The 21590-nt window shown below is 29.9% G+C and overlaps 3 protein-coding genes across 3 annotated transcripts; 2 read left to right on the top strand and 1 right to left on the bottom strand.

The window, feature by feature from the left end:
* LOC105636958 (caffeoylshikimate esterase) lies at window positions 1-1173 on the top strand. The gene is made up of 2 exons (XM_020680373.3): window positions 1-499; window positions 584-1173. Exons 1-2 carry the CDS (start codon window positions 79-81, stop codon window positions 1048-1050), a joined length of 888 nt encoding a protein of 295 aa, XP_020536032.1. The 5' UTR covers window positions 1-78; the 3' UTR covers window positions 1051-1173.
* A 6603-nt stretch (window positions 1174-7776) lies between these two features.
* LOC105636851 (GATA zinc finger protein) lies at window positions 7777-8697 on the top strand. The gene has a single exon (XM_012220227.4). It carries the CDS (start codon window positions 8102-8104, stop codon window positions 8540-8542), a length of 441 nt encoding a protein of 146 aa, XP_012075617.1. The 5' UTR covers window positions 7777-8101; the 3' UTR covers window positions 8543-8697.
* A 6683-nt stretch (window positions 8698-15380) lies between these two features.
* Window positions 15381-20857, bottom strand: LOC105636852 (putative ADP-ribosylation factor GTPase-activating protein AGD13). Its single transcript, XM_012220228.4, has 9 exons — window positions 20608-20857; window positions 19838-19942; window positions 19626-19707; window positions 19193-19268; window positions 18562-18725; window positions 18179-18314; window positions 16968-17081; window positions 16462-16557; window positions 15381-15753 (listed from the first exon to the last, which is right to left on the bottom strand). The coding sequence occupies exons 2-9, from the start codon at window positions 19872-19874 to the stop codon at window positions 15472-15474; spliced, it is 987 nt and encodes a 328-aa protein (XP_012075618.1). The 5' UTR covers window positions 19875-19942; window positions 20608-20857; the 3' UTR covers window positions 15381-15471.
* Window positions 20858-21590: the final 733 nt, after the last annotated feature.

The following is a 21590-nucleotide window of genomic DNA, read 5'->3' as shown; positions in this document are numbered from 1 at the left end:
AACCCCACATTTCCATTTCTCCAGTCATTCCAACCTTTAGATTTCAGAAATTTCAGTTCAGAAATTTCTCTAAAAAAAATGTATGATCATCCAATCAACCAAGCCAATGAAAATAACCCATTTGGTGATTTCACAACAGAAGAATTCTACAAAAAGCACAAGATTCTCCACCACCAATCTTTCATGCTAAACAAAAAGAAAATGAAAATCTTTACTCAATCCTGGGTTCTTGATTCCACTAACCCTAAAGGTTTAGTAGCCATGATTCATGGTTACTCTTCTGAAAGTAGCTGGGTCAATGAACTTACTGCAATTGCCATAGCCAAATTAGGGTTTCTGGTTTTTGCTCTTGATCTTCAAGGACATGGCCGGTCCGACGGCTTACCGGGTCACATCCCAAATATTCAGTACCTCGTCAATGATTGTATTCAGTATTTTGACTCTGTCAAAGCAGAATATCCAAAGGTTCCTGCGTTTCTATATGGAGAATCATTAGGAGGTGCCATTTCAATTCTTGTTTATTTAAAACAAAGATACGAATGGAATGGTTTGATTTTAAATGGGTCTATGTGTGGTATTTCAGCTAAATTTAAACCAATTTGGCCATTAGAGAAATTACTTCCTGTTGCTGCTCTATTTGCACCAAGTTGGAAAGGTGTTGTCTCAAAGTCTGTGGGTAGTAAATCTTATAAAGAGGAATGGAAGAGAAAGCTAATGGCGAAAAACCCTAATCGTAGGCCGACAGGGAAACCACCGGCGGCGACTGCATTGGAGCTTCTAAGGGTTTGTGAGTTTATAAGAAATCATTGTCATGAACTAGACGTTCCCTTATTGATTGTGCATGGAGGAGATGACATGGTGTGTGACTTTGATTCAGCTAGGTTTGTGTATGAGTCAGCTACCAGCAAGGATAAGACATTGAAGATCTTTCCTGGTATGTGGCATGTTTTGATTGGTGAACCCAAAGAAAATGTTCAAGTTGTGTTTGATACCATCTTATCTTGGCTTGAAAACCATGACACTAGAACAAGCCATAAAGGAAGTAATTAATTATGTCGGTAGCACGATTAAAATAATGAGATTGACTTACCTAAATTGGCTTGATGTTAATAATAATTATTTGTGATATATTTAAGCATAAAATAATATAAGATATTTATAGTAATTTGTTAACCGACTTGATAAATTACTATTAATCTTACGTGGTGAACTAAATTCTTTATACTTAATTCAAGTTCATTCACAGAGTGGATGCTTTTATAAAAAATGTGTAAACCAATTTTTTTTTTTTTTTTTTTTTTTTTTTGAAAAGAGTTGTAATCCATTTTTATTTTTATGTACTTGATCCAAAATAAGTATATGGATCTTTTAAGTGTGAAATTCTTATTTCAATGTGATTGCAAATTATGAATGTACTCGAGAATTTTAACTCAATACACAGTTGGATCAGAGAATTTTAACTCAATACACAGTTGGATCAGAGGAAGTAAAACCAGATATAATTAAATTGAAGTTATTTAATAAGATATTGACCTAATAATATAAATTTAAATATTTAATTTATATAATACAAGATATTTTTAAAAATCTCAAATAGAAAAGAAAAGATACAATATCCATTAATTTATTGCTAGCCCAACGACATCATGCTTAAGTTTTGCTGAGTAATTAATAATTATGTGCCAAAAAAGAAAATATAAATGATCCAACCAACTGTATGGCTATTTTTCTAGCCATGTGGTCTAAATTTCATGGCATGAATTTTCCCCATGCTATAAAATATAATTGCAGTACAAAGCAATCAGGCAGATAGAGAAAAACGGAAGAAAAGAGGAAAATATAACAATTTAAAAAATTTTAAAAGATAATTATTGGTTTTTTAATATCAGTGTCAATAAATGAAAATATTTTGAAGAAAATTCATTGGAAAATAATCTATTTATATGATTTGAATTATTATATAATATTAGCTTAATATTATTAATATTTGATAAACAATACTACTTAAAAAGAAATAATCCTCATGCTTTTTGGGCCCAAGAGAAAACCAAATATGTCTTCATTAACAAGTTGCCATTAAGAGCCCAAATAAAATATGTTTTGGTGTTTTCCTGGGCCAGCAGCCCAGATCTCTTTTTTTTTTTTTTTTTTTTTGGAATACAGAGGAGGGACTTAACCCAATTAACGTATCAATCTAGGCCACACAGCACCCTCAACGTCAGCTTCCAAGGCCTCACGAGCATCCACAGGTGGAACTTGAAGGACATGCAACCCTCGAGACAAGACAAGAGCTCCATTAGCAAGCACATCAGCCACCCTATTCGCCTCACGAAAGATCTCACCAACCTAACCTGCCATGGCTTTCGGAGAAACTGCACAAACCCTCGAACCAGATTTCTGTACCGGAGGGCACTCATCGCACCATGCCTAAGGATGTCCACAACTGCATGGTTATCAACCTGCAGCTCCAAGAAGTCCCATTCATGCTCCCAAGCTATCTGCAAGGCATAGTACACACCCCAAAGCTCAGCTTCCAAAGTTGAGCAAGACCCAGTGCGAGCTGAAAACCCCAACAACCACTCAGCAGCCCAAATCTCCTTTATGGATTAATAATTTTTAATTTGCAAATAAATATCTTATAAAGCAAAGTATTATCCTTCCCAAGTAAAAAAAAAACACACGTACACACAATAATTGCGTCTTTACCTTATATTACTATAAAATTAATAGAAAAAGGTTGTATTTTAAGAATCAATTTGAAAAAAATTAGTAAAAATTACTATTTGCGTCTTTACCTGGATTTTTTTTTTTAAATTTTAAGACATTAAGTAAATGCATTTAAATAGTAAAAATAAAAAACATGAGCTATTGCGATCAATTTTAATTAACTATAATAACATGTTCAAAATTAATTGTAGTATTTTTGCTAATTATGTGTGATTTTGATTGATATTTCTATCTATCGTAGAAGAAGTAGAAAGTAAGAAGTCTCGAATTCAAGTTATATTTATCACAAAGGTTATAATCAATTTGGCGAATGTTATTTAAATGAAAAGGCTGCCTTGTTGTATTTCATTTTGTCTAGATTTTAGTTAAACTTGAGTTTTCCCTTTCAGAAAATGTGGTTAGTGATTTGGAACCATAGAGAAAATTATTTAAATGACAAGTAATTCTTTAGTTTTACAGCAGAAAGTTTTCCTGTCATTCAAACGACATGAAATCATTTCCTTTTAGTAGAGAAATTTGTTTCTGGTCATTCCAACCATTGGGCATATTCTTTTCCTTCAGAATGGAAAGTTTATCGTTGGAATTTTCTTCTGTTCTTTATTTTATTTTAAAGAAGAGATATAGAGGATATATAGGGAATTAGGGATGGATGACCAAGGGACGGTTTTTTGCTGTCCACCAAATTTCAATTTCAAATGAAAAATTAAATACATATTGAACTTAAGATAGTAATATAATTTGAATTTAATATTTTATTAGAATTAAAATAAATTAAACCCCACATTCAAAACGTTTAATATAATCAAATCTCAAACAAATCAATAATCGAAAAAAATATTAAAAGTTTAAACGATTAGAATTTTCAAATTGTCTTTTAAACGACTTGGATTTTCAAATTTGTCTTTCGTTCATACTTATCCTTTTTATAGTTTTTAGTCCAATTTATTTAACTTGAGTTCAGATATTCTTTAAATAAGTTTAAGATAGGTATTCTTGTCAAAAAAATAAGTTTAAAATAGGTACAAGTATTAAAATATTTAAACAAGTTTGGGTATGTGCCCATTTTCATCCTTAACCATGGCTCGATTTCAAATTAAATTAAACTGATCAAAATTAATATCAAATAATAGCGAATGATTTTTGGCGTTTAAAACGTAATTGAAACCGTATGTCTAGGATTTGATTTTGATTTCTATTTTTTAAAACCAAAATCAGCAATTTCAATTTCAAATCAATAATTCTAGTTTCCAACCATAAAAAAAAATATTATCTAAGGAACTTCCAATTTATTTCTCATTTTATTATAATTTTTAAAATAAATTTAAATATTTTTATTAAATTAGTTCGGGCATGCTATAACTAAAAAATTTTACAAAAACAATTGAAAAAAATTACTATTTAATTTCATTCTAAATAGGAACCAACTATACTAAAATCGCCTAAGAGCAATTCAATTGGAGTTCACTTTTCTTTGAAATACAACTAACAATTTTAAAATCAAAACCGGCAATTTTGCAGCCATGTCATGCCTAAAGATATACATTTGGCTTTTAAACCGACAATTAAGTAGTTCGCGGTCCTTGATGGATTATATGGGTTATCTTTATGATTCACAAATTGAGTTGTGTCACAAGTCCGCTAAGTAAACCCAATCAATTTAATCCTTAAATAATATTAAGTACACATGTTAGATTATAAGTTAATTTAATTTGGTTTATAATTTTAAATATAAATATTAAATTATTTACATGTTCAGCAGGTCTTACCTTTTAAATTTTTTTTTTCCTTTAGTAAAAAATTGTTTTGATTGCTATAGAACATATAGTAGTTTAAAAACTAATATATAACTATATCCTATATTACGAAGCACTTAGATTTTGTTGGTCCTATTTCTTATTAAGAAATTTAAAATTTTCATTGTTTTTACTTCCTCTTATTATTTTTAAGAAACATGTTTTGAAATGTTGTGGTTTGTGAAAATTGTTGTATAATTATGTCTTTTAAGTATTTTGTTGGATATTCCTCTTAAAAGAGTTGTATTTTGTTTAAAATTATTTCTATTATTTGTCATTTATTTGATCTGCATGTTTATATTAGACGGTATCTAACTCAGTCTATTCATAATCCGCTGGTTCATATATTTAATAAGTTGAGTTGGATCAAAATATTATCGAGCCGCACATATAAATTGTGTACTTTAAATCTACAGATTCCTAAGTGTGTATGTACATGAATTTATATTTTTATATAATAGCATAATTCATATCAAGATTTCATTTGTTTCTAAAAAGTAATTTATTTTTTCAAAAAATTTAATAAAATATTTCTCAAAATATTCATTTTTCTATTATTTTGTTGCAATATTAATTTATAATGTATAAAAATATCTGAAATTAAAAATTTTATATATTTAAAAATTTGTTATTAAATATAAAAGCATACAAAACTAATAAATTCTGATAACAATGATTAATGATAATGACCAATGGCTGATTAGTATTGATTATGGTAATTAATAATAATGACTATCGAATGAACCGTCTAAAGAAGAAGAAAGATGGTCTTAAATCAATCCCTTCCTATGTCCTGACCGAAAAGAAAAATGAAATTGACTATTATGGGTGCCTGCTTTTCTACAATCGATTGATTAATAAGACTTTTCATAATTTTTTAAATTATTATAATTTTATTAAATTTCAGAAAATGTTTTCCTTTCTTAGAAAGAAAAGTCATTTTCCTTCAAAATAACTTAATTTTTTTAATAGAAATATATTTTTCTTTGGCTAATTTCTCAAAGCAATTCAAATGTCAAAAATTTGAAAAAGAAATGGAGACTTATTTATTTCGCTTTGCGTTATCTTATTGATTTAATGTAGTCTCATTTTTTAAATTTATTGAGAGGTCTAATAGTCGAGGTAATACTGAAGGCTACACAACAAGATTAACTTTTCCCTTGACTCACCATATTAGTGAAAATTATTATTTGAACTCGAGACCTTCCACTCCTCACATAACTGAAAAGATTAATAAAATCAAATCAGATCGACTAATAAAACCTCATATTTGAATGTATACAAGGACGAATTCAACAGTAGGCAAGGGGGCCAATTGGCCTCTCTGAAATTTAAAAAAAAAATTAATATTTAATTTTTTTGGTAAAATGCATAAATTATTCGCTAAATTTATAGGGTTTACTCATTATGCCCTTATATTTTTATTTATCAATTTTAAACTATATAAATTTAATTTTGGTAAACAATTGGCATTTTCTAATGGAAATTTAACGGCATTGACTCAAAAAATAACCCAATTATAAATTTACATGTGAAAATTATTTTTTTGATAAGCGAAAATTTTAATTTTGACATATAGAATAATAAATCGGAAAGAAAAGAAATAAACAAGGAAAATGTTATAAAAATTTATTTAATAAATTTTAGACTCCAACTTTTTCAATATTTACCTTCCAAAATTTTCTCAACAATAAAACACGTTGTGAAGTGTATATGAAACGTTTTTGTAATTAAGGTCTTTAATTTTTATCGTATTAACAGCAAAAACTTTTAAATGAATAGAAGATTACAAATTTTTCAATAGATTTTTATATTTTTCTCTAATAATATTCTTCAATTTATAACTGGGCCCCGTAACCAATTTTCTAGATACGTTCTTGAATATATATATATATATATATTACCAATTTTATTCATAATAAAAAAAAATTGGTTATTAAATTAAATTAAGTTTATATAAAAAATATATATATTACCATTTTCTGAATGTATATATATAAATTAAATATAAATAAAAAATTTTAAAACAAGCAGAGAATGTGGTGACCTTGAGTGAGAAATATTCTTTGGTTGTTAGGAGGGAAGGTTAGTCTTTTTCTTAACGAACTGTCATTCTATGAAAGGTTGATTTAGGCAGGTATGTGTGAGCATCAGTTCAGTACAAAATTGATCAATAACCATACCAAGTCTATTTATTTATTTATTTATTTTAAAGTTGGAAATTTATTAAATAAATATATGTGTGATTATTTTTGTCATCAAATGCCTTATAATATTTTACTTATTTTAGTTCTTCACAGTCAATATTTAATATCTTATATTCATTATAAATTACATTTAGTCCCTTGCTTATCAGTAAAATAGCACTTTTAAATACCTTACGGGTTGTGGTTAATTGGCAGCAGACTGGACATGTAGGAAGAGATCTCGGGTTTGATTGTCACTAAACGTACTTGCAGAGAGGGCGAGAGGCCTTAACTATAACTAAATCTGAAGCCGGATTAGGTGGTCCCTGGAGTCCAGATACCTATAGTTTAAACAAAAAAATAATTTGAAATGGAGGAATTAAATATTAATTTGCTATTCTTAGTTTGCCAATAGAAATTGAAAACCCTTTATTTTTTTAATTAAATTTGATAAAAAATATCTTGCAAATCAATCTAATATATACATTTTTAATAAATAAATAAATTTCTTTTAGTATTATATTATAAAATAATTGTTTGACTATTAAATTAAAATTAAACTAAGATTTATAAATTAAATTTTCAGCTCTAGCAATTTAATCAAAGTGTAAACTTTCTTTAAAAAGAAGTTAATGATATCAAAATCACAAATTACAAAGTAGAAAGCAAGGCCATTCATATAATCATTTAAGGGCCACATATAATACCCCACAACTTACTTACCTTAGCTTAAAAGAAAAAAAGATCCACAGAAAACAATTCACTTCGAATCTAATACTTTACCTTTTTAAATTAAAATAAATAAAGTGAAAAAACAATAAAAGAATTATTCCTATTATAGTATTATTAACAAGAGACAAAAAAAAAAAAATCTAAAGTTAATGATCAAGAATTTAATAAAGTAATATAAAACATTAAATCCACATATATAATTATGATCAAGAATTTAATTAAACTTTTGAACTTATTAATTTTATCAATTAAATTCCAAAATATTTAAAAAGAAAAGAAAAAAAAAAAGTTTATATTTGGTGCTTTTATTATTTGAGTTGCTTTTATAACCAGACAAAGCAACAAGCGGCGATCAATAGACTTCTTGTGAGGCTTTGTCTCCGACAAGAATTCACGCGTTTTCTGTTTTTTCAAACCCCGAAACTCTTTCTAGCGCTGTATTAGTCAAGTCTCCAAGCAGACAAATACAGACCAAACGCCACCGTTTTCTACATACAAAATGATTAACCGACAATAAATCCAAACCAACAAACAGAAGGTTCACAATTCCAACGGGTACTTAACATCAGCTTGCTTCAGACTTCAGAGCCAGCCTCTATGCCTGACATGTAATCAATCTTTCTCCAGCGAACCGACATAGTTTAGCGTCTCTGAGAAGAGAGAATGGAAATGGCTTCTTATTTTCCGGTGATCGCGATCATGATCATGATTTTAGGAGGTTCAAAAGGTAGAGAACTCCGGCCGTCGTACCACGGGCTGGATTACCAAAGTACGCCGCCATCAGGGGAGAAATTGCCGCCGGAAGTGAAGGAATTCTTTGGATCATCATCAGCGCCAACTTCCAAGTCATCATCTAACGTGGCATTGCCGAAAGCAATGAATTCTAATGACACGGCGTGGTGGAACCGTGTCGCCGGTGAAAATGGCGGGAGTAAAGGCGGAGATCGGTTGAGGCACGTGCTGTTGGTGGCTAGCCTTGCGTGCGGCGTCACAGGTGCGGCGTTGCTAGTGGCTTCTGCTTTCATATATTTTGTTAAGCATAAAAAAAGGCAAACGCCACCGTCCATAGAGAATAATACTAACAAAGCCATAGTTATCCAGTAAGTAAAGTAGCTGTTCTTTTTATTTTTTAAAAACTTCTTTTTATTTTTTAATTTGTTTTTCTTTTTCTTTTTTATTTTTATTTTTTTTTAAATATGAACTTGACATTTGTTGTATATGTTTGAAGCAATTGATTTGATCTCTTGGCTTGATTGCAACAGTAGCTGTAGTTTCTTTTCTGTTACTTTATTTTAATTATTATTTATTATAATTGAAAAACAAAAGGATATCAGTATTATTGCAATAATGACACAAAAATTAATACGCTAATGGATGTTGATTGAAGACATAAGTAATTTGAAGTTGTAAGGTTCTCTTACATTACATTAATTAAAAAGCATTATACAGAAGGTACTGGCTTTCTTTGTCGGATGGTATTTGTTTGATTACAGCTCAACCATTTGGGTTTGGTTGTGGATGATTGGATTTAGGCTTGGCCACGGTTCCGGAACCGGCGGTTCCGGTTCCAGATTTTCTGGAACCGGAACCGAACCGTACAGGACCGGTTCCGGTTCCGGTTTGGAACCGTCCGGTTCCGGTTCCGGTTTCGGTTCCGATCCGATTACAAAACCGATGGTTCCGATCGGTTTTCCGGCGAATCGCATAATTTTAACATTTTAAAATTTGAAAACCGGTTTAAAAAAATTTTTTTTTGAACATAAAAAATTGAAAAATACACCTAAAAAATTTAAAAAAATTTCTTTTTTGAACATAAAAAATTGAAAAATACACCTAAAAAATTTTAAATCTTGAAGAACGGTGTAAAAAAAAATTAATTCAACATAAAAAATTTAAAAAATAGAATAAAAAAAATTTAAATTTTGAAGACGGGTTAAAAAAAATTTTTGGAACATAAAAAATTAAAAAATACACTTAAAAAATTTAAAATTACTTGAATTCCATTTATTTTTTTAAAGACTTAACAGTTGAACATAATTTTTTTTTTTAAATTTCAACTGAATTTTTTTTTAATGTTTGAACATAATTAAAAAAAAAAATGGGCTTGAACTTAATTTTTTTAATTTTAAAAAAATTAAGTTGCCTACGTATCCTCTTGGGGTTTAGAGAAATCAAAGCCCACGTAGTTCTTACTTACCTTATACCAATTTCACCCCTTTTACCTTATTCGCTATTTGCACCCCCGGTTGATGTTCCCGTTGAGGACCCATATTATAAATCATATAAATCTTCATTTTCTTTTGGATTTTCTTGGGCTCTTAGTTCGGCCTTGGTCCAATCATCCACGCATGCTTGTGCTTCTAATGAATCGGGTGTCATACGAGAGCGTGTTTCATCAAGTATGTTTCCTCCTTGACTAAAAGCTTGTTCAACCGCAACAGTGGAGACCGGAGCTGCTAAAATTTGTTTTGCAAGTAAAGAAAGAATTGGAAAAGTATTTTCGTGACGACTCCACCAATCTAAAATTGCAAAATCCGTTTCTGCATAATCATCACCAAACTCAAAAGAAGTTGTTAGATAATTATCAAATTCAGAAATAGAACTGGATTCCCTTGTTCTTTTTTGTCTTTGTAGTAAAACTTGTTGAGCAATGCCAACACCACTTACCCTTTGTGTTGGAAATTGTTGAATATTAGATTGAGAAGAAGTACAAGTAGAAGTAGATGAACTAGAAATTTGAACAAATTCATTATATAATTGCATAATATTTTGTTTAACTTCATGCATTACTATATTTATATTAACAGTATCTTCTACATCAAGATTTAATACATCATAATAAATTGTCAAATACTCAAATAAAACATCCATTCTACATCTAGGATCAAATACAATAGCAACTAGATAAAGAGGTGGTATAATTTTAAAATAAGATAACCATTTTTTTTTCATTGAAAAAATACAATCTTTTAATAAATCATCATTTTGAAATTCTTGGAGTGCAGTAACAATATTTATACACACAGGTAAAAATAAATGAGATGTGGGATAATAAACCCCACTAAATTTGTAGGTAGCATCATTAAAAATTTTTAAAATATCTAAAATTTTTGCACAAACATCCCAATTTTGTGGATATAAATTAATATCCTCAATATTATTAGTAACAAAAAAGCATAATAATTCTTTATAAGAAAAAGACTCGTTTAGTAATTCATATGTTGAATTCCAACGAGTTGGGACATCCCTTGGAAAACGTTTTGGTCTTTTATTATTTTCTTTACAAAATTTAGCCCAACTTTTCATCACTTGGGGATGTGTCCATAAATATGAAATAGCTTTTTTAATTGGAGAAATAAAAGAATCAAGAAATTTTAAACCTTCTTGTACACATAAATTTAAAACATGGCATGCACATCTTATATGAAAAAATTTACCACCAATATTTGGTTCACAAATTTTTTTAAGTTCAATAATTGATCTAGTATTTGCAGAAGCATTATCAAATGAAATTGAAAAAATTTTTTTTGTCAACTTATATTCATCTAAAATTGAAACAATTACTCTATAAATATTATTTGCAGTATGTTTATCATCAAAAACACGAAAACCAATAATTCTTTTTTGAATTTTCCATTCATCATCAATCCAATGACATGTAATACCCATGTAAGAATGCATTTGCCAATGATCACTCCAAACATCACAACAAATTGAAACACGAATTTTCAATTGAGAAAATAAAATCTCTAACTCTTTTTTTCCTTTATTATATAAAGAAATAATAGTTCGTTTTACAGTATTTCTCGGTACTCTTTTAGCACAAGGATTTAAAGCTTTTTGACAATAATTATTAAAACCTACTTTTTCACCAAAACTAAAAGATAAATGTTCCATAGAAATCATTTTTGCTAATTCTTCTTTTTGTATTTTATCAGAATATTTAAATAAAGAAAGGTTAGAAGCATACCCGGAAATTTGTTGTTGAGACCGATCAACTCCTATTTTTGTTGGATGTTTTGTCTCCAAATGCTTCCAAAATGATCCATAGCCGCCCGCTTGTTTAAATTTATAAGATTTTCCACAATAATTGCAAATTACATCGTACATTTTCTCACCTTTGAATTTTTTTGTGAAATGAATGGAGAATATGTCGGAACTTTGTCTTGCTCTTGTAAAAATTTTTGCTCGTTGCTCTTGCTCTTGTTCTTCATCTTCTTGAAATTGCTCATTAAATTCGGATTCTTGAGTTGGAATATCCAAACTTTCATTTGGAAACCCCTCAAAATTAAATTGCTCGGGAATTATATTATAGATGTCGTTTGTAGGAATAGATGATTCTCCAATTTTTCCCTTGCCCTTACCCGAATTTGAGTTTCCTCCGCTTGCCATTATATGATAATAAAATATAATTTGGAAAATTGAATAAAAAAAAATAGAGACAATAATTAATTAATAAGAGAGATTATAGAGTAGAGAAGAATAAATGAATAATATAGAGTAGAGTGTAGTATATTGTATAGAGAGTAAGTAGAGAGTGTAGTATATTGTAGAGATAAAGTAAGTAGAGAGAGTTGAGATTTTTTTGTAATTAATTTGTAAATAAAATGAGGTATTTATAATAAATCCAAAAATTCTTTTTTTCCAAAATACCCTTAAAACTAGCCGTTATATAGCCGTTTATAGCCGTTGGGAGGGGTAATTAAGAGATTTTACAACAAATTTAAAAAAAAAAAAAAAAAAATTCAAAATCTGACAGTTACAACGGCTAGAACCGCCGGTTCGAACCGGCGGTTCTAACCGGCCGGAGAACCGGCGGTTCCAACCGGTTCCGGCCGGTTTTCTAGAACCGCCGGTTCTGGTTCTAGAATATCTGGAACCGGAACCGAACCGGAATCTTCCGGTTCCGGTTCCGGTTCGTCCCGGTTCCGGTTCGCACCGGTTCCGGTTCCGATTCGGAACCGGTTCGAACCGGCGGTTCCGGTTCCATGAACCGTGATTTGGCCATGCCTAATTGGATTAGACTATCTACTCATATAATAATTGCATGTATTAACGAATTAGAGGTTTCTTATCTTAAATGGCAAGACTTTCAAAAAGCCTGTGGATATTTGTTATATCATTTCATGTGTGTGTGACCCTACCAATCCAAGAAAAATATGAGTTTCAATTCCATAGTAGGGTCGGAAATTCTCATTTCTTTAGATGAGGCAAAAATCCCCTTTTTGTTTTTTCTATTATTAGGAGAACTGCTGTATCGAAATAATACTACGGGTTATATAACAGGAGTAGTCATTTTCTGGATTCACTAAATTGGTGAAAACACTTGTGTTTGATAGAATTTCTCTCCTATTAAATATGGCATGAATATTGACCGGGTCAAGAAATATGTGGATGGATTACGTGTTCAATTGACGGATCAATGATTCAATTAGCATAACAAAAAAATCAAACCCACTCATACTAACCCAGTTCAATCCAAGTGATCCGATCCAATCCTATAAGCTTCAAAATATAATGGATTAGATTTGTGATCCCATCCAATCCTATAAGCTTCAAAATATAATGGATTAGATTTATAATTCACGGGTTGGATTGAGTCATATGTTCACTAAATAAACCTGCAAGCTCAACCCAACTTATAAATTATATATACACACGCACTTATAAATTATTTCATAATTTAATTTGAATTATAATTTTGAAAATATATTAAACCTTTCTCTTTTACATATATATATATATATATATATATTAGAAAATATGTAATTAAAAATTCCTCTTTTGAACTTTATTTATTAGCTATGTATTCCATATGCATATTTTTAAATTATAGTTATACCATACTAAATTTTAAAATTTATTTGTATTATTATACCATTTAAAAAATTATTCCTTTTATAAGTCTAATTTTACTCCAGTGATTGCCTTTGTTTTTTCTCATTTATAAGAGATTAAATGGATTAAAATAATATCGTGGATTAATATAGTAAGAGTAGCCTCTTTTTAATTAATATTTCTTAAATTAATAATAATTTTTACGGTAAAAAATACAATTTCAAATTATATAATTTTACAATTAAAAAAATTTTTGCTTCTATGGATCCCTTTATTAAGATATAAATGTATCAACCTAATGCATTATACCTAATAAATGCAAAAATACTAATGAGTGGTTATGGGATGATTGACTTTTTGAAAAGTAAAATAATGAATACCCACTTGTGGATATTATGCTACTACATTTATTGATTATTATTATTGTATTGTATAAGATCCTTTTAGATTCTTAGATCAGAAGCCTATTTAATCATTCATTTCTTCAATTAGGATAACCCAATTAATGTTGACATCTCAGCAATTATTGTCATTTGCATAACACCATTATTATCAAGAATGGAAGAGATGGACCAACAGATGTTGATTGCGACGATAGGTGTGATAACATAAATTCAATTTCAGAATAACGCACTTTGCTAGAAAAATAAAAATTTTGCTCATTCTACTGTTATACAAAAATAATAATAAAAAAAAAAAGAGATGCATCCACCAAATGAAATAGAGCTTTCACCTTTTCTTTTCAATGATTCCACTTTTTCTTTTACATGACATAAAATGAAAACTTGGGTTTTGAGCAAACCCTAGCTTAGAAAGGCAAAACTATATAAGATAATATGCAATTCTCTTATGTTTGTTATTTTCCTCTCTTATTTAGATGAGAGGAAAATATTTATAATTTTTTGTATTTTGAAAGCTAGAATTATACCTTTTAAAATTATGGTCAGTTCGGTTCGAAACTGAATAGAATGAAATAACAATTTTGGTTTTGACTATATTATGATGGTTTTTAATTGGCTGCCTCTCAATTCAAATATCTTATTTATAAATTTTTCAATTTGGTTGAACCAGTTTTAAATCATGGGTTGGAAGGAGAGCAAGTCTAATTCTTACAATCAAAGAACTAGAATCGAATCATAGCTTATCCATCAAAATTTCTACCTGGACATCTAATTGAACCATAGTTGAGTTTACCTTCACTTAGTATAATAAATTGTAAATGAATCCACGGTAAAAAAAATTTTTATATTTGATAAGCCGTAATGCAATTTTATTTTTTTACCGTTATGTTTGGTAAGCCCTAATGTAATGCGATGTAACGGATTACTAATTAAATTAAAAAGTAATCTTTTTATGCCAAACAGGCCGAATGTTTTATAAAATTTGATATTTCCCAAATTCAGACCCCGTGAATAGGTCTAAGAATGCCTAATCAAACCCATTTATCAAAAGAATTTCATAATCAGGATGAAGCTTAACTGAGTTTAAAAGGAAATTAAAAAAAAAAAAGACTATTACTCTCTAAAATTTAAATTTCAACTGTAGTTTCATAAATTATTATAGTCACTGATTTATGCGTACAACTAGTCAATCCTTGTGTTACAGAAAATAGACTAAAATTTACTTATTGTTTACTTCCGTCAGACTACGAGGTCCTCTCGTTCAATTTTTATATCTTTTCCGTTAAGTGTCATATAAAATGACGAAAGTAACCCTTTTATCTTCTCACTTCCGGTATATTTTAAAAAATACAGAGAAAAATTAGTTGTATTCTCAAACTATAAGGACCATATTATAATTTTTTCTAGTATAACATTTTAATATCTCTCATATGACCTCTGTGTTTTCTTATTGACTTAATGGAAAAAACAAAAAAAAATAGATATAAGGACCTAGTAGTGTAGCAGAAGCAAAATATAGGAATAAATTGATATATTTTAAAAGATATAGGGACAAACTAGTTGTATTTAACAAATTACAAGGATCATATACTGTAAATTTTTCCATTTATTAATATTAAAGCTCTGGGTTTCTTTTATCATTAGGCCAAAAAAAGGGAGAAAAAAGGAGAGATAGATTAAAACTAACAAATGAATGAATAAAATTGAAAGAAGAAGACAAGTATATATTGATTAACTCAGTCAAGTATTACAGATTCTTATTAATGAAGAATGATGAACAATAGTAGTATGTACCTATTGGTTAAGAGGCAGCCACTCGAGTTCTAGTTCTAGTTCCCCAGATTCAACATTCTGGAGCTTGAGTGATACCGCCTGCTTCACCGTTCCGTCGACAATATTAATAGTGCTATCATCTATAAGGGCATTGTCATGTGATTTCAGCCATTTTCCTATCTGCATATTTCCAAACATTTCTGGGTCCCCAAAGGCCATTGCTGACGTTATCAACGGCTGGATATCAAGCTCTGCTTCTCCCATTATGTCATCTGCTGAAAATGTGTCGTGATCAAAAACTTGCTGCAACATGTGAAATGAAAAATCAGAGATATAATAATGTAGGCCCAGGTATTAAAGAACCTTAACTTCAAGGTGGTTTCAATTTAAGTCTAACCATATCAATTCAAACTATAAAGTTACATCGGTTTCAAACGAAACCAAATTCCAGCCTAAATAATGAAAGCTGCAAGTTGTCTTATATCACATGTTGTACAATTTGCTCAGTAAGTCTCATAGGATCCATTTGGCATTATTAATTTGAACTGCTGTCTATATTGATGTTGAAAATGTTGATTAAATGTTGTTAAAGTCCGTGTTTAAGGTAAGTTTCGAAGATTCTAAGTACAGAAATTTTCAAAATGCTAATTAATGCCTATCCAACATCATTGTATGGAACAAATTCAATTCAGAAGTATTTAACCTGTTGATGCAGCACAAAATAAGAAATTCAATGACTGTGTTTGTTAGCTTGGATTTTCTTATAAATTTGGTTGTTTAGGGTTTAATATGGTTTAACAGCCAGATGCTTTAGTTCTTGTAGAATTCGACAGATTAGCTATTGAATAAAAGTTACTCTAGATGATAAAACCTGAAGTTCTACATCAACTAAGTGACTGTATTCATCATCAATAAAGCAGTCAAAGAGCCTTATTCTTAGAACTCCATATCTGTAATTGAATATGAGGAATTAGCTATTTGTGGCATCATAAAAAGGATAAACAAGCTTACCAATTTTACAGGCCCAAAATCCTGTGGAACTGACAGCATTAGTGTCTCATTCCAAGTTGGATTCAAGTTGCTTTGCATTACAGTTGTCTGGACTGTCTGATAACAAAAAAACCGACTTTGTCATAAGTATTAAGTACCATCAAAGATCAGATCCAGAGGTAACTTTTATCACTTGTTTAATGAGAACAAGAATTATCAATTACATCAATAAGAATTGAAACAGTAAAATATGTATGCCAACTTCAAACTAAGTTTTCACATGTGTTCCTCTACATCACAATAGTTCTATGAACTGCCATATGTTCAACCAATCTTTAGCAAACGTCTGATCATTAACTGTTAATCAAATTGGCATTGATGCCTGTGCATGCACAAAAGGGAAATTGGATAAAAGGAAATCCCACTCCAAATGCCAATAATCAGAATGAGTTTACAATTAAAAGATTAGTATTAACTCTGTATCAACCAAGGACTTTGAAAATAGAAGGAAGAAAAAAGTGATTAACCTGTTTCCCAAGAGTGAGGACCACATAGGGATCACTTGACATCATATCTCTGATAGCTAAATTTGTACCACTTTTAACTTTCACCTTCAATAATCCAATAGATTCCACATCCTCCTGCAAATTTCAGCATCAAATGGGCTATAGTTACTCAGATTATGGCACAACATATATAGTCAAACCAAATTCTGCCACTTTTTAATTATTAAAGCTCAATGACCAAAACTTAACTCTGCATGAATTATCATTTTTAGCTAATCTTTTCAATTTTTATCAACAATACTTCAACCTTTCAAATTTGTAAAAATATTAACAATCTCAATCAAATTGATAAAAACAATTAGTTTATGGCCCAATCAAGTAAAATATATTTAAATTTCTTTGTCCTTTTTCCAAAGGTTCTCCCCCATTCCTTTTTCTTCAGACATCCAAATACCGAATATAGATCCAAGGCCTTGACTGTAAACCTATCTCCAATCTTATAAATTCCTGATATGAATAGACTTGAGTTCCTTTGAAGTCAGTGAAGTTGTAAATTGGGTCTTCCTTGGTTACTCAAGTACATAAGGAATGACTGTCTGGAAAATCTCTATAGTATATCAAGTTCAAAGGTAACCTCTCTATTAAATAGTGAAGGGATAACTACACCATTCGTCTCTTATTTTTTAAAATTCGTCTCTAGTATTTAAACTTTATTTTGTTGCAATCAAGTGTCTCAATGGACAAATTTTTATTTTGATAGGGTATATTTTACTGACTTGCTGTTAGAATAGTAACAGGACCATTTTACCCATAACGTATGCTATCGCCTCCACCCTCCACACTATTCATCTCTGTCACTTCCTTCTTTTCTCTTGATACCACCTTATCACTCACTTTTCTTCTATACAAACTTTATTCACTCTCTTCTCAACCCTACCAACTCAAAACATTAAACCCCTTGTTTGGAAACTCAAGTTTTGCAATAACTCAATTCAGCAAATTCTATTTTGTCAATTCTCATGTATGGAAATGACTTGATGGTTGAATCCAATTCCTTCAATCTGAAAAATAAATGATTTCAAAGTGAATAGGAGTCTGTTAGATGTATGAAAACAGCACGGTTGTACAGGTTGGAGGCAAGTTTGTCTCCTCATCATCAACAATATGAGTCCATGATCTTCCAAGCATAGCGAGAAGCATGGAAATTATTTGTGATGTAAAGGAAAACTTACCGAGTCTTGTGATGTACTTGTACTTCGAAAACTATCCAAAATCTTCCTAGAAAAACTTGATTGAATAGAAATAGCAGGCTTTCCCGATGTTATCCGCAAGCTAGGTTTCAAAAATTCTTGAAGCTCATACTTAGACCTACATGAAAAATGAAAGTATGTAAGGGATTACCCAACAACCAAGGCATGATTAAATACTAACTACTCTGTTATCATTTACACAAGATCCAAGCTCCAAAAATGGTGACTTACTTTGACCATATGAGCGAACAAATGCATAAACATATAAATAATTAGAGTTGGTTATAGTTTTGAAGACCATTAGAAGGTATCAATAATTTAATGTTGATTTTCATACAGAAATCTGCAGCTAAATCTTTTCTGACCTTATGTATTTCCTTCGGTCTTCGTGATTAGCATCTGGTCTTGGCTTTGTAACTGTTTCAGGTATAAAGGCCTCATATATAGCATTAGCAGCAGAGTTTCCTCCAACTTCCATCATGGCATCAATTTCATCATCAGTCCACTCATCCAATGTCACAGATAAAACCTGAAAATTCCAAATTAACATTGCCACAAGTGATCACGATTAAACAGTTAAAAACTTGTCATGGACATTATTACACTGTAGAATATAGACAAAATACATGCACACAGACAAAAGAGAAGTTGTAAGCTTGGATAGGCATTAACTAAGATACTTTAACACATCGACCCACACAACTTAAGCACATAACTGATTTGGTGCTTTTCAATAGCTATCCAAAATAAAAAGTACAAGAGATATAGAACAAAAATTAAACAACTTATTTTATCTCCTAGGCCCAAATATGCTTCTGCTTGTTTTAACTGCTCGACGTCAGTAATCTTCTAAGATATGGAAGCTAATACAACCCACAATACAGATAATTCAACAATCAGTAGATCTTCCATAAGATGCAAACAACCACAAACTATAAATGCATAATGCACAACCGGTGATAGATAATATAACTGGAGGCACCATGTGAATGTTACCTTTGAGATATGTGAACCAAGGCCTCTGTGCACACCACAACATTTTAAGCATATAAAGACTCCAATGTTTGCAGACCTGAAGATAAGACAACCGAGTCCTCCATAACTTGATATGGTGTATAAATTAGACAATGTATACTTCTTGTTTTTTCATATCACTTTATTCATGTAATTATTTTGTAGGACAATATGCTCAAAATGTTACTTAGCAATTTGCTGGTAAGAAGTGGTGCAATTAAGAGGCTCAAGCGGAAGCATCACCTTTTTGTTCCCTTTCACATCTAAATGGCTGGGCTACATAAGAGTTTTAGCACTCTCTCGTCATGTTAAACCCCGTGCACCCACGTTATTAAAGGCTAACGTCAGCCAATAAAGCTTTCTCCACTAAAAGGAAACTATTCACAATCTTAAGTTATAAAGACAATGGACTTACGCCCATTTAGGATCTGGAGCAGCACAATCAGCACAGAAACGATTATCACTTTGTTGCAATAATTCTTTTAATCTTCTCCTACCTTCAAAGTGCAAGTCACAAAAATGTAGATAGTTACATAAAGTAATAAGAACATATCAGCCAATTGAACAGAAACTGAACAGAGCCTAATATTGCTTGAGGAATCACAAGAATGTCTGGTTCAAGCATACCTGAACGAGGCCTATGAATTTCTGATACGCGACTCATTTCTTTGATGGTCCAAAAATCATTCAACAAAGCTTGTCTCCACCGAGTTGTCTGCAGCTCAAAACATTCTGCGTATAAGAAAAAAATAATCAAATTAGCCTATAAAGGAGACCCATAGAGGACTAAGACTCCAAACCAAATTAAATTTAAAAAAAAAAAAAAGAAGAAAAAAAATGGAAATTATCACTTTGAACATGATATAACATGGGTCGAAAGAAAAGGGGGGAATTCCAATTATGAATAAGGAAAGAAAAAAAAACAAATGTGGGTATTAGTACATAAACCAAAAGATACAATCCCAAGTTAGTTACTTATATGATGGAGGAAGAATCACATGATTGTGCTGCTATTTTGGTAAACCCAAAGATGAAAAGCAGGAAAATTAACTAAGAATCAATCATTTTCGCTGTCCAGCATGGGGGAATACATAAATGAATCAAGAAATGCAAAAATTTCTCTCCTTTCTATTGTTTTTCTCAGCATCCAAACAATATGGGAAAGCAAAATATCAACTTTATAAATCGAAAATCAATGAGATTGGAAAATGTTTAATTGAAATTATTGTCAAATAATCACAAATTTTTTAGATTTAAATGCAAAACAGATTGTTAAATGCAATAAATAATCGGAATAAAAAGAAACAAAAAGCAATATAAAGGAGAAAAGATGATAAATTGAGTAAAACATGGAAAAATAAAGATCTAAATAAGAAGAAGAAGGAATTAGAATTCACCAGCGAATATTGTCAACAAATTGAAATCAGACTTCAAATCCAAATCCTTCAACCTTTCAAAAAAAAATCAAAATCCTTCTTTTTTTCCCCTCAACAGAGAGAGGAAGAGAAAGAAAGAGAGAAGGAGAGAGGGTTACAAGTTGGTCCTTGGTTCTACAATCTACAGGTGTACAGAGAGAGAGAAAATCTGTAAAGCTGCAACTTTTACAGGAGAATTATTGAATTGAGAGCCTTTATAATATGGTCATGGAGTTGAAAACTATGTGATTTTTCATAGTTTTTGCATTTATTTATTAAAAAATTTATATATTTTTTTTTGACTTTTTTTATTAAATTATGGCAGAATTATTACTTAACTCCTCTATTATCGTCAAGCTTTCTACTTTTTTTTTTTTTAATACAATGATTACGTTTTTAAATTCCTTTTTGTGCAATAAGATAATCCCTCTTATCCAATATAATAGCTTTTGCCATTAAATGACTAAAGAAATACGAAAATGCCATAAATTTATATAAACTATTAAATATACCTATTTAAAAAAATGTATTTACTAAAAAATGTTTTTTTACTAAAATTGCATACAAATAAATTTAATCATAAAAATATAAAATTAATAATTAGATTTTAAGCAGTAAAATGTAAAAGTTTTTTATATTAGTATAATTTGTAATTACAATAATTAAGAATAATATTAAAGTAAGTATGTGTGTTTTAGAACTTTCTGTTCCATAAAATTATTGTTATAAAATTTTTTAAAATTTTCTCTTACATCTAATATGTTGACTGACTAATATGTTGACTATAATAAAAAAGACTAAATAATATTCTTCCTTGAAATATAAAGATAAAAATGGATTAAGTCAAAATTATAATTAATTTGAACTATTCCCTGCCACTAAATCAAAAGAAAAAAATTCAAAAAAAAAACCAAATAAAGGATGTCTCCTTTTTATTTAGTTTTTAATTTTAGAAAAAAATTTAA

The sequence above is a fragment of the Jatropha curcas genome, chromosome 10 (genome assembly GCF_041381405.1).
Source record: "Jatropha curcas cultivar XTBG-Jc1 chromosome 10, XTBG_Jcur_1.0, whole genome shotgun sequence".
Lineage (NCBI taxonomy): Eukaryota > Viridiplantae > Streptophyta > Magnoliopsida > Malpighiales > Euphorbiaceae > Jatropha > Jatropha curcas.
The sequence above is the reverse complement of the archived record's forward strand: the minus strand, read 5'-3'. Positions and strand labels throughout refer to the sequence as shown.

What these genes read in the sequence shown, in the direction of transcription:
- LOC105636958 (XM_020680373.3), top strand. Translation starts at nt 79, where the DNA reads ATGTATGATCATCCAATCAACCAAGCCAATGAAAATAACCCATTTGGT. An exon ending in ATATGGAGAATCATTAGGAG is followed by an intron (nt 500 to 583) that starts GTGCCATTTCAA and finishes GTGGTATTTCAG; the next exon opens with CTAAATTTAAACCAATTTGG.
- LOC105636851 (XM_012220227.4), top strand. Translation starts at nt 8,102, where the DNA reads ATGGAAATGGCTTCTTATTTTCCGGTGATCGCGATCATGATCATGATT.
- LOC105636852 (XM_012220228.4), bottom strand. Translation starts at nt 19,874, where the DNA reads ATGAGTCGCGTATCAGAAATTCATAGGCCTCGTTCAG. An exon ending in AATTCATAGGCCTCGTTCAG is followed by an intron (nt 19,708 to 19,837) that starts GTATGCTTGAAC and finishes TGCACTTTGAAG; the next exon opens with GTAGGAGAAGATTAAAAGAA. An exon ending in GCTCCAGATCCTAAATGGGC is followed by an intron (nt 19,269 to 19,625) that starts GTAAGTCCATTG and finishes TCTTATCTTCAG; the next exon opens with GTCTGCAAACATTGGAGTCT.